Raw genomic sequence first — 11,542 nt, 5'->3', positions numbered from 1 at the left:
TGCCATGGAACCACAGTGAAATGCTTGTATAGCAGTTAGTGTTGGCACTGCCATGGAACCACTGTGAATGCCTGTATATCAGGTTACAGAATGAATTCTGCATCCATGGAAAGGGTTTGTACACTGCCACTCATATGACTATTTGTGGCAGTAAACTGTTCCCCTAAAAAAACGTTTCTTCAGACCTCCATGAACAGTAGCTTCCATTCTGCAATCGTACATGAACTCCTCTGAACTGGTTAGCATTTAAGTGACTGCCTGCTTGCACAGGTAGCCAACTGAGGGAAGTTGCTCCTTACCATGAAGTTTATTCTGCATTATTACAATTGCTTCACTTGAAAGGAACAAGTAGCAACAAATGATAGTGCATGAGACTTTTTAGAAGTTGTTTAAGATGCCTAATTAAAGCAAAAAAGTGGTCTAACACTTTCACACAAGTGTTTATGGTTTGTACATCACTGATTACGGACCGAAAATTGAAATTCTCACCCCCAGAGGTTTTCATGCAGGTAGGTGTATAAGGCTATAAATGACCCATCTTGAGGTGTCTAATACACTTGTACACTGCTGTACAAGGTGCTAGTTAAGTTCTTGCATGTCCTGTAGTGCCTCTTCAAAGAAACTTGAATTATCCTTTTGAAACTCTTGGTTAATGAAGCAGTTTTTGTAAACTCGTCCTTCCTACTAAACATTGGTTGCAGGTTCAGAATACCCTCGCGTTCATCACTGCCAGAGTGTTCTGCTCGTACAGGCTTGAACCTGCGTCTGCAGCTTGAAGGGGATTACAAAGCAGCTGGCATCCTTTCTTCATACGAGATTATGTACACCTGCCTTCCACGTAGTAGATGGAAACAGAAGTACCACCAAAAAAGTATCTTTGTCTTGAATGTGTGTTTAAAGACCCTAGACTAAACCCGGAATTCTGTAGCTGCCCTTGTGTACCAGTCTAGACTCATGCAGCTTCACTCATTCTTTTCTGTTGAGTGATTGTGTATATAAATGAATCATGTCACTCATAGGTTTACTGTGTTTACACTTAAGTAGCAAACGCTTATGCAATAGCTTATTATATAATATACAAATTTGGGTTTAATTTCCATATATGAAAATTAAAATATGGTAGTGGATAATACAAAAGTAGTGTGTAAAAAGACTAGTTTTATATAATGTAATTCAGTATGTTATACTATGCTATACTATACTATAATGTACTATAGTTAATGTTACTTTTAATGTACTATAGTATTTTAAATGGATACGTACATTTTCACTGCTTATTTGAATACAGTTAGTTTGTGGAGAAAAAATAACCTCCAAAATAATGTACAGGCTAAAACATATTTCACAGGACATTTAGTTGTTTAGTGAAATTGTCCAAGTTGAAAACCACTGCAGCAGTTTCGCTGTTTGTGCCGATTCTCTGCACCGTACCGATTATAACAATAATTTAGCTACAATGTACTGAGCATTGCTATTTAAATTAACTATCGATGAGAATAATTACAGCCACGCAGCTGTTTACCTAGCAACCGATTCAAACAAGTTCGAGAGGAAAAGATGCGCCTGTCCAAAGCATACCTTATCCACAACCAACCCCTAATTCAAAGCGAAAGCACAGTGACAATAAAAGGAGTTGACTTTATTAGGAGTCACCACAGCCTGAGGAAAAAAAAAAGCATAACTATAATGGTAAGTTTTAAATACAGAGGAAAAACGTAGCTTTTGATCCGTCACCGTCTGTAGCTTGCTTAACTTTTGATACTACGCTCTTCTTCTGTTTCTTCTGTTATGCTGAATTTCTTTCTCAGTAGATACGCAAATAATCTGATATCCAAGCATGTTTAAGCAAATGAATCTGGTAAATATCGTGTACGTCAGGGGTCTCCAACCTTGGTCCTGGAGAGCTACTGTGGCTGCTGGTTTTCGTTTCAATCAATCTCTCAGTAACTTAATTGAACCAGTTATTGGCTTAATTAGTCAACATTAACAGGTGTTCCAGATCTTTAGCCACTGGTGATGTAAACACACCTATAAAACCTGCAGGATAGGGGCTCTCTAGGACCAGGGTTGCAGACCCCTTGGTGTACGTGTTTGCCAGGTACTTTTGATGAAACATGCATAAAACTGGTAATATATCTAGTCGATAAAATATTAGACTTTAAGACTTTACACAGCGTTCCTGAAACAGAATGATCATAATAATTATAATACAATAGGGCCATTAAATATTATATTGTTGCGCCTACAGCTCACTGCATATGTACACTTTGTTATCGCAGCTAGCCAGGTGTAGACTGGGTGGGGCAGACCAGTGACGTCACCGGCTAGGTGGGATCTGGACCTTTAAATCCCTGCTCGCGCCTGCATTCTGACACAACGAGTACAGAGTTTGCCAGGTCTTGTAAAGTGAGTGCACAGAATGGATAGGATTCAGGATGAAAATGCAGTTCTCAAGGAAGGGTTTCTAGTGAAAAGGGTAGGTATTCTGTAACATTTCATACAGATTTAAGTCTGTTTAAATATAAAATACCCCATACTGTACAATTATTTGAAATATTAAAAAGAAGAAAAAAAATACCCGTGGAATAACCATTGTTTATTGCGTCATTAAAATGATATACCTTTCTGTGTTACCGTTATTATTAATATGCTGCACTTGGTACACATTTTCCTCTTGAAAAATGAAATTAATGTTATCTATTCCAAAATATATTCTTCTATTTTACATACACAATGTGTTTACGTTTAGAATAAAGCAATGTACTGATAAAGTGACAATTTAGATACCATATTGGTGGAGCCTAACTTTTTATGAATTTTAATAGGCCTATAATTTCTATTCGTTTAAAAAAGTTAATAAATAAAAAAAAAAACTGCACACAAGGCATGTTGTTTTCATCAAAAAATACTACCGAGATTATTTTAGAAATGTACATACTTGATAGTATATATCTGTGTCATAATAAATGTATTTAAAAATATCCAATATACACCGTACATTACCGGTATCTATGCGCAATATTAAAACATACAAAATTGTGTTTTACTTTTAAAGTCCTTATTGAAATGTATGTTTTATGTGAATTGTGTATAGGGGCACATTGTGCACAACTGGAAGACGCGCTGGTTTGTTCTCCATCCGGACAGGCTTCTGTACTACAGATACGAAGGGGGGAAGCGGGAGTCCTCGCCCAGAGGCAAGGTCATCCTTGCGGAGTGCAAAGTTACCTGTCCCTGCCTAGAATACGAGAACAGACCGGTAAGTAAAGACAATAGGCTGCAGCCATTGAAAACATTATCGGTCCTGCCTGTTTTTAATTTACCTATTGTACTTACTGCACTTTAAAGTAGTTATTGGCTTGTCTGTAGCAAAATCATTTTTAAACACTGTAATCAAAATAATGACCTTAAAACATTTGGTAACACTTTAGTTTAGGGATCTGTTAAAACAATAGCAAAAACAAAACCATGGCAAAAGTGTGTAATAGCTGTATTGCAAAATCAAAGCAGCCCCAAACAACTGGTGAGACAGACACATAAAGACAGACACACACGTATACACACACACACACACACACACACACACACACACACAGGCATAGAACGACAATCAGACCTGAAAAAACAGACTATATTCGTTATAAACGATTATAAGCAATAGCACAAAAAACAATGACAAAAGTGTATAATGCTCTTATTATTTTTAATCATATTCAGTTATTGTTAATAGCATGAATAATAACATGTTTATAGATTGTTTATAATCGCTTATATCGGATCCCTAAACGAAAGTGTTACCAAACACTCCTTAAAGTGTTTAATAGGGCCCAGGGTATATCAATGAATTAATCAATAACAATGCTTATTTAAATCAAATTAACCAACTGAAGAATACATTGATAAAGACTTCTTCTAGTCTAAACATTTGTCAAGTAATTACTACAGTACAGAAGGATATATGATTCTGATAGTTTAAAAACAAACTTACCTACACACTTAAGCATTAATTTTTTAAAAATGTATTCACACAGTTGTAAACTGATTGAATATTTTGTAAACACTATTGAGTGGACTGCCAAACTTTTCTGTAAAGGCGTGACTACATTTACTTTGTTGTTTTAAACAGATGGTGATTAAATTAAAGACACAGAAATCAACTGAGTATTTTCTGGAAGCATGTTCTCGGGAGCAGCGTGACATGTGGGCGTCCAGCATCACAGCGGCTATCCACACGCTGCACCCCACGCAGGCTCTGAAACCAAATCCAGAGCACTCGTCCATACAACTGCACAACGTCAGCTTGAAGTGAGTCTCTTCCTGTAAACCTATTCTAAAAACATTCAGAAATACAATTCACCATATTAGCAGTCTCTAGCTTCAGTGGGAGCTGCCTTCATAGTCACAGTCTCAAAGATTCTCTCCTGTGGCTGTCCTAGTGAGTATGTGGAAAACATTGTGAGTTATGCAAAGGTGGATTGAAACATGTTGGCGCCAAGTTGCAGATCTTGGCTGGTGGCCCACAGGGAGGGCTGCATTAGTCTTGTATTCCTGTAGGTTGAGCAGTGCAACCAGCTTCAGTGAATGCCCTATGTCTGGGCAGGGACTAGCCAAACTGGGCTTCACCTCCAGGGTGCAGTAGCTTGGATACATTATTTTCTTAGGATTATAAAAGCAGTAAGAAACTAGTCTGAACAGTGACTAAGCGAATCTTTACTACAGCTTGCTGTTGTTGTTTACCGGGCAGTGTTGTGTGATGCACTGCCATTCTGTATTCTGTCCTGTACCCTGTCTGTGAGATGAGATGAGGTTAAAAGCTCAAACCATGAATGCAGATGAGCCGGCTCTTTTGCACTATGGTTATCTCTTTAGGCATGCCGGGTTGCTGGTTCACTCCCAGTCTCCGCCCTGTTACACGCGCTAGTGTTATACTGCTTGAATTGTTTTATTCATCTTTCATCCCTATTCCTATTTCACAGCCAGGTGGCGGATTCAATGCAAGACATTCACAGTGGGATCAAACTAATGAACCACATAGAACAAGGCAACTCTTTCAAGAAGTGTTTCACAGGTAAGCTTGGTTTAAACACGCGTCAAGAGATCCCTTCCCTGTTATTAGTTGAAGAGTATGTAATCATGTTCTTTACCTGTTACATATTAACATGGTGATCAATTAGTACACTACTGATACAGTAAGGGCATATACTGTATATAGGATTCTGTTTGACAATTACCATTATATGGATCTGGGTGTGGTTTGACAATATGATCTTGTATTTAGTGTTGAAATCCAATGTGTGAATGCTTGCTGACTAAATAACTTGTGATTCCATTTGCTGAGGGACTTTAATAACAGCTTGTGAGCTTGTTCAGATATATCACCTGGTGTCACATAGTGTTTATTGTGCAACTGCGTGGTTAACTACTGTAGATTGGTATGCTCCATAGTATAATAGTTTTTATCTTGTACTGTTGGTTGGGGGTTGTGAATTCAGGCTGGGTAGAGCTAAGCAAAGGTACCTGCCTATTAGAAAACAACCCAGATCTTTCCAGGATTAAACGGAGCGGTACGGTATAGGTGTCTATTTAAATGCGATTCGTTTAACACAGGGCTATCTGAAAGGGACCCACAATACACAGGCATTTTTTCAGGACAGTTACCCACCTGTAAGTCTCTCAAACAAGCAAGAGAAACTGTGCTACAGTGTAGTAAATGTTAAATGTATATTGGTCTGTATGCAAGTATCACAAGGCCTGTCTGTTCCCACAACAAAGAAAACACTTTCTATTGAAGTTTACAGAATTCTTGTAACACCCTGGGTAACCTCTGCCAACTTGTAGGGGGTCCCTGTACCACAGTTTGAGAACCTCTGCCTTCATCTATCTAATCTGTTAAGTGGCATCTACTGCCTTATCCAGTTGGGCAGGTGGTGGGTTTGAGGCAATTCATGAATGAAAATGCATTGTGTGTTGTGGGGGTTTGACCTGTACTGATGTAGTCTTGTGTTGATTTAGACTGTGCTGTTTTTATTCTCCACAGGCTCCGCTCTGGTCGACTGGTTGGTTTCTCTCAATTTTGTGGTGACTCGTTTTGAAGCCGTGACGCTGTCCTCCACTCTGATGGATGAGAGCTTTGTGAAACCCATAGGGATTAAGAGTATCTCGGCGATCAGGAGCGGGGAGCTGTCCGATCAGTTTCTCGATGACTCTACGGCGCTATACACCTTCGTACGTTAATTAATGCTGTTCTTTTTGAGAAACAAGATTTCAGAAAAATGTGAATAGCACAATATCATTCCTTTTCATATGGCAATTCAATAAAGAAATATAAAAGGACGATGCCTTATGCATAAAAAATAAAAAATATTCCGCAATATAGTACAAGATGTGACCCTAACCATCAGTTATTGATTAGATTGCCCGAAGCACCCACCTGCAGTGTCCTGACAGGACAGTTTGTATGGCTGAGCTGTCTCAGATTAGAACCTTGTTTTCCTCTTCTCAGACGGAGCGCTGCAAGAGGAAAGCCAGCGTGAAACATGAAATCAGTCTCTCGGCAGTGGAGCTCAGCGGAAGAGTTGTGATTCAGGGATATTTGTTGAAGCAGGTGAGTTTTAATCCACAACAACCATCCTCAATTCTCTGTACGATGAGAAGCACATTATAACTATTCGAATTAGTTTAGTTGGTAGCCACAATTATTTTACACTTTGTAGTTACGCTTTTGCGTGTTTAGTAGACAGAAAACCTGAGGATGAGATTTTAATGGTGACGCATAATAAATTATGTATCAAGATTGCATTACTGAAATACAGTAATCGGTTTGTGTATCCGACTGCGGTGGGACCTGAGTAAGGGCAGATATGTAAAAAGTCGGATAAATGAATCCTGTTTTAAATACCATTATACACAGCTGTAACAATTACTGTATTCACACAGTAGATTCAGCTTTTAATCCCTTGTTTAGAAAGATACAGGGTATTCATGCTTGTGACAAAGCCGTCTGCCGTGTAGGTGCGTGCATTCACTGCTGAGTGACAGGCAGGAGAGTGAGATGGAGGTTGAAGTTGATACGCCCCGCAGGCAAACAGGGTTTATTTACATATCAGCACACTGAACAGCTCACGTGACACTACCAGCAACGACAGCACACGGAGCACATCAACACCGTGTACGAAAACTTTGGTGGGATCTGCAATCTTCTCTGTTCAACAATAAACTAACGTTGCTGAAGACCTTGATCATGGCAGATATGTGACGGGTGGATACACAATGGATTACTGTATCTAAAATATGCATTGATAATTCTAAACACAAATAAGGGCCTGAAATAGATATGGATATGTATAACATGTGATTAACATGGACTGTCTTTTTTAAAGTCCTTTTTGATTAAGTCAACCTTTCTCAACAGATTTAAATAACTATCAAATAAATAATAATTTATAATTATAATATAATAAATAATCACTATCTCATACATGTATATTTCACATGTAACACAGCCAGAAAACAATTCCTAACAATATCTGAATTCTGTGTAACAGCCAGATATTTTATTAATGCTGTTAATTGTTACCCCAGGGACACAACAGAAAAAGCTGGAAGATTCGATTGTTCATTCTGAGGGCGGAGCCTGGTTACCTGCATTACTATGATCCCTCCCGCGTGAGTACTGTACTCTCCAAACTTTATGCAGGGGCTGCGTAGATAAAGACTCGGCCACTGCAGCGGCAATACTAAAGGGCAGTAAGAGCACAATGGCATCTAGTGAATAGATTACGCTTGAGTGTTTTACAGGCATGGTTAACACAGTGGATATATAGCCCACTGAAATAAACAGGAGGGTGAATGTTGCCACTGTATAACTGTGGTTCTGCTTGGGTTTCTGCAGGGTAGTTCACTGGTGTTGGAATGGGATTGCAGATGCTGTACCATGTTCCTGTAAGGGCTTGTAATAATTGCTCTGTGGCTTTCTAATTGGTGTTTACTTGCTTAAAACATTTAGAATTAAAGTTAAGAAGATCAAGCTTATGAAAATGCAGGTGATAGAAAGTGTCTCTTTAAGGGTGTCCACTGTTAAAGGCAGCAGATGAGCTCTAATTCTCCTTTAAGAATAATAGTTAATCCAGTGCAACTCCTGTCATTCTTAGGACGACCAACGTCCAGTCGGAGGATTTCCACTGCGGGGCTGTCTCGTCTCGGCACTCGAAGACAACGGAGTTCACTCGGGTACGGCTCAGCGGCATTTCAGTTTATATATAGAGTTCATAGTGCTGCTGTAGCTGTACAGATGGCATATTTCCACCTCAGTTGAAGTCAACCCTGTTTGTTTCCATCATCAGCAAACAGACTGAGATCAACCTGGTTTGAACTAAGACTGTCAGCCACTGTTAGGACCGTGGGCTGGAACTGACCTAATGTGTTAAGCCTTAAACTGCAGATAAACATGTAGACATAATTTAAGACAATTCAGTATTTATACTACCTGGGAAATAGTTGAGGTAGGTGAAGGAATTTGCAGATTGGATTGTAGACAACAGATCAAAACGACCAGTAATAAATAGGGTCATATTTTAATAATTTAAACAATAGATCCACATTCATTGAAAAAGCATAGACCCCAAAGAATTAAACTAAAATCAGCTTTAACCTCCAAAAATGTAACCATGGACCAAGAGACAATAACTCTTGTGTACATTTAATCCAGTTTTTTTTTTTTTTGTTTGCTTGCACAGTATGCAGTACATACTTTATTTACTGTATTACAAGCTTATGCTGTGCTGACTCTGTCCAGCATACACTTTTAGCTGAAGCTTTTGGAGTTTTGAAGTTCATTGAATGACAAAGGCTTCACCAGTGAATATCTGTGTAGAGACAGTCGGAGTGATTGAATACAGCAGGTACTGGATACTAATGTGTTCCTTTGTCCCACAGGAGTGAAGGGGAAGCTGCAGGGCAATCTGTTCAAAATTATAACTCGGAACGACATTCACTACTACATCCAGGCCGCCTCCAAGGAAGAGAGGCTGGAATGGATCAGCGCCCTCAAGCAGCTGACGTGTTAGCAGGACAAGATTTCAGGGCTGGGACAGTCGTGATGTGTGTGTTGAAGGAGCAATGTTGTGTGATGGTGAAAACCGTCTATTCGTTACACCGGGTAAAAAGCAACTTGTTACAGATGTGAAATATCCCAGTAATCGTAACTAACGTCTTCTTCTAGATTTACTTTGTATTGTTTTCTGTTTCTGTCATCGCATCCAGGCCTTTACTTGGCTGTATGTCTTAAATCCATTGCAGGCTAGATGTTGAAGGGGGGCATGTTAATGGTGACACTCTGGTGTACCAAAGGCACTTGGAGATTAGATGTGCATTCATATAGGAGTCACGTGTTAATTAAGACTGAGAGCAGTCTGTTACTAGCCTCGCTTTCTTTAAGAAATACAGCCCAGTATCTCCAATAGCTGTAGCTGGAATCAGGATTACTTCTTGGTATCTGCCCTGATTATTTTGCTATGCATTCTGTGAGTGTACAATTAATGTATAATGCTCATACTGAATGAGCAGCTGTAGAAAGTTTTTTTTTTTTTTTTAAACATATTTACACCTATACAGAATACTCATTTTTATGGTCCATGTTTTTATTGTCTCTTTGTACACTGCCCTGTGAACCAGTGCTTGTACTTCATATTTTGTCCAGAGTCAAACAGTTTTAATGTCACTTCAATGGGGCCGAGCAGAAATAGTGACAATGAAAGCTGATGTCATAAAACATATTTTACTGTGTGAAACTCCATATGTAGCACTGTTGTGATCACAATACTGCATTTATTTATGTATTCATTATTCAGTGTTCTACAATGATGAACATTATAACACAACGCAAGCCAGAACATTTCAGTAAACACCTTTTAACCTGCAACTACATGTGAGCTCTCTAATCGTGGGCTTGCATCTCCAAGTCATAGGAAGTGGAGTGAAAATTGCTGACAGATGCTGATATTACCAGGAGTGTGGTTATAATCAACTCATATGGAGCTGGCGCCTATTGACTCCTATTATATTGTCATTCTTATGCCAATATGTAGATGATAAGCAGAAAAGGACAATCATTAACTGGATTAATTTTAAACAGGTTTGACTGTATATGTGGTCATTGTATATTATTTTTGTAATAGATTTCTCTGTTTTGTATTACATCATATGCACCTTTTACGCAAAAATAAAATATAGTATCATCTGTAACCTTTTCTCATGAGTTATTTTAAAGACTATTTTTCAAGCGTTAACTCATGAGTTATTGAAAAATGTTTTTGTCCAAAATCTGATTAAATTAATAAAATTAAAGTTTGATATTCCTGAAACTGTTCTGGACTTTTGGCAGCTTTAAACGTTAACCTTTAGGTGTAATTTGGTAGACACTGTAGAGGGCGCTCCCTTGCAGAGCTTCCAGGTTTTATAGCTGTATTCAGCTTCTCTAGCCTCCCTGGCAGCACTCAGTGGGGGTGGGATTAGCCACACAAACTACTTCCGGGTGGGGGAGACTTGCGTGGTATACTCTGGTAACTCATTTCCGTATCCAAAGCTTTAGCGACTCGTTTGTTTAAACCTTTGTTTTTTGATGTGTTTATCATTTATTTTCATTAAAAAAAGAAAAGAAAGCTGTGAGAGCTGTTAAGCTCGGTAGTCTAGGAGGACCCACTAGCATGGCAAATAAACTTAACTTCGATTCTTCCTCGGTGGGGGGGGAAGTGAATTCCTGCCTGGGCAGATACCCCACCCCCCCCCCCCCCCCCCCCCCCCCCCCCCCCCCCCCCCCCCACCCCCCCCCCCCCGCCCCCCCCCCCCCCCCCCCCCACCCCCCAACCCCCCCCCCCCCCCCCCCCCCCCCCCCCCCCCCCCTTCCTTCAGGATTCTACTGCGCGCTGTCCTGTTCAGAGCCCTGCAGTACGGCACTCAAGGCAGACAGTCACACAGCCCCAAATCAAGACTTTATAAAGATTGGACCCAGCCTAAGTTGCTTAAAGTGTTTTTTGAGCAAGCTATTCTCATTCCTACCGGAGCCAATCGAGAAGAACTGTTTTGGCTGTACTGCAGTACTACGTCAACCACTCCTGTTTTACCACCAGTCAAAAGGAAGAGAAACGCTTCTCAGAGCCGACGCCCTGGCCTCTCAATTGCAGTGTCGATCCCTCCTAAACTTCAGGCCCTCAATCTGCCCATTTCTTCTAACCCACCTCGTCAGGTTAGACAACAAAGCCAGATCAATGCCTCTGTTTCTCCTGCTCACTGCATGTACATTCCTCCTCAAGCAGCTTTCAACCCGGACTCATTCAGGATCAGCATTATGCAGGACATGAAGGCCCTTCTATAGCCTATCTCAGACTCCATGCTTGACATGAATGCCCGTCTCGGTTCCTTGGAGGCTTGCTCCGTACCAGCCCCTCCCACTCATACAATTTCCTCCTCCGTCATTGAGGTCACCGATCCTACTCCTTCCTTCACTCTGTCTTCTGCTGCTCCCCTCGACCAGCAGCATGTTTGC

The 11,542-nt window shown here is 40.1% G+C and overlaps 1 protein-coding gene across 1 annotated transcript; it reads left to right on the top strand.

Annotated features, from left to right (window-relative positions):
- The first annotated feature begins 2,369 nt into the window (after positions 1 to 2,369).
- On the top strand, positions 2,370 to 10,138 carry plek2 (pleckstrin 2). The gene is made up of 9 exons (XM_041276759.1): positions 2,370 to 2,476; positions 3,095 to 3,259; positions 4,127 to 4,305; positions 4,977 to 5,068; positions 6,038 to 6,225; positions 6,503 to 6,604; positions 7,582 to 7,665; positions 8,151 to 8,229; positions 8,935 to 10,138. The coding sequence occupies exons 1-9, from the start codon at positions 2,420 to 2,422 to the stop codon at positions 9,063 to 9,065; spliced, it is 1,077 nt and encodes a 358-aa protein (XP_041132693.1). The 5' UTR covers positions 2,370 to 2,419; the 3' UTR covers positions 9,066 to 10,138.
- Positions 10,139 to 11,542: the final 1,404 nt, after the last annotated feature.

Source organism: Polyodon spathula, chromosome 17 (assembly GCF_017654505.1).
Source record: "Polyodon spathula isolate WHYD16114869_AA chromosome 17, ASM1765450v1, whole genome shotgun sequence".
NCBI lineage: Eukaryota > Metazoa > Chordata > Actinopteri > Acipenseriformes > Polyodontidae > Polyodon > Polyodon spathula.
Note: the sequence above shows the minus strand (reverse complement) of the source record. Positions and strands in the feature narration are given on the sequence as shown.

Bases quoted from the DNA above. Each gene is read 5' to 3' on its own strand.
- plek2 (XM_041276759.1), top strand. From the start codon at position 2,420: ATGGATAGGATTCAGGATGAAAATGCAGTTCTCAAGGAAGGGTTTCTA. The intron at 4,306-4,976 runs GTGAGTCTCTTC...CCTATTTCACAG, and splicing joins CTGCACAACGTCAGCTTGAA to CCAGGTGGCGGATTCAATGC. The intron at 7,666-8,150 runs GTGAGTACTGTA...TGTCATTCTTAG, and splicing joins ATTACTATGATCCCTCCCGC to GACGACCAACGTCCAGTCGG.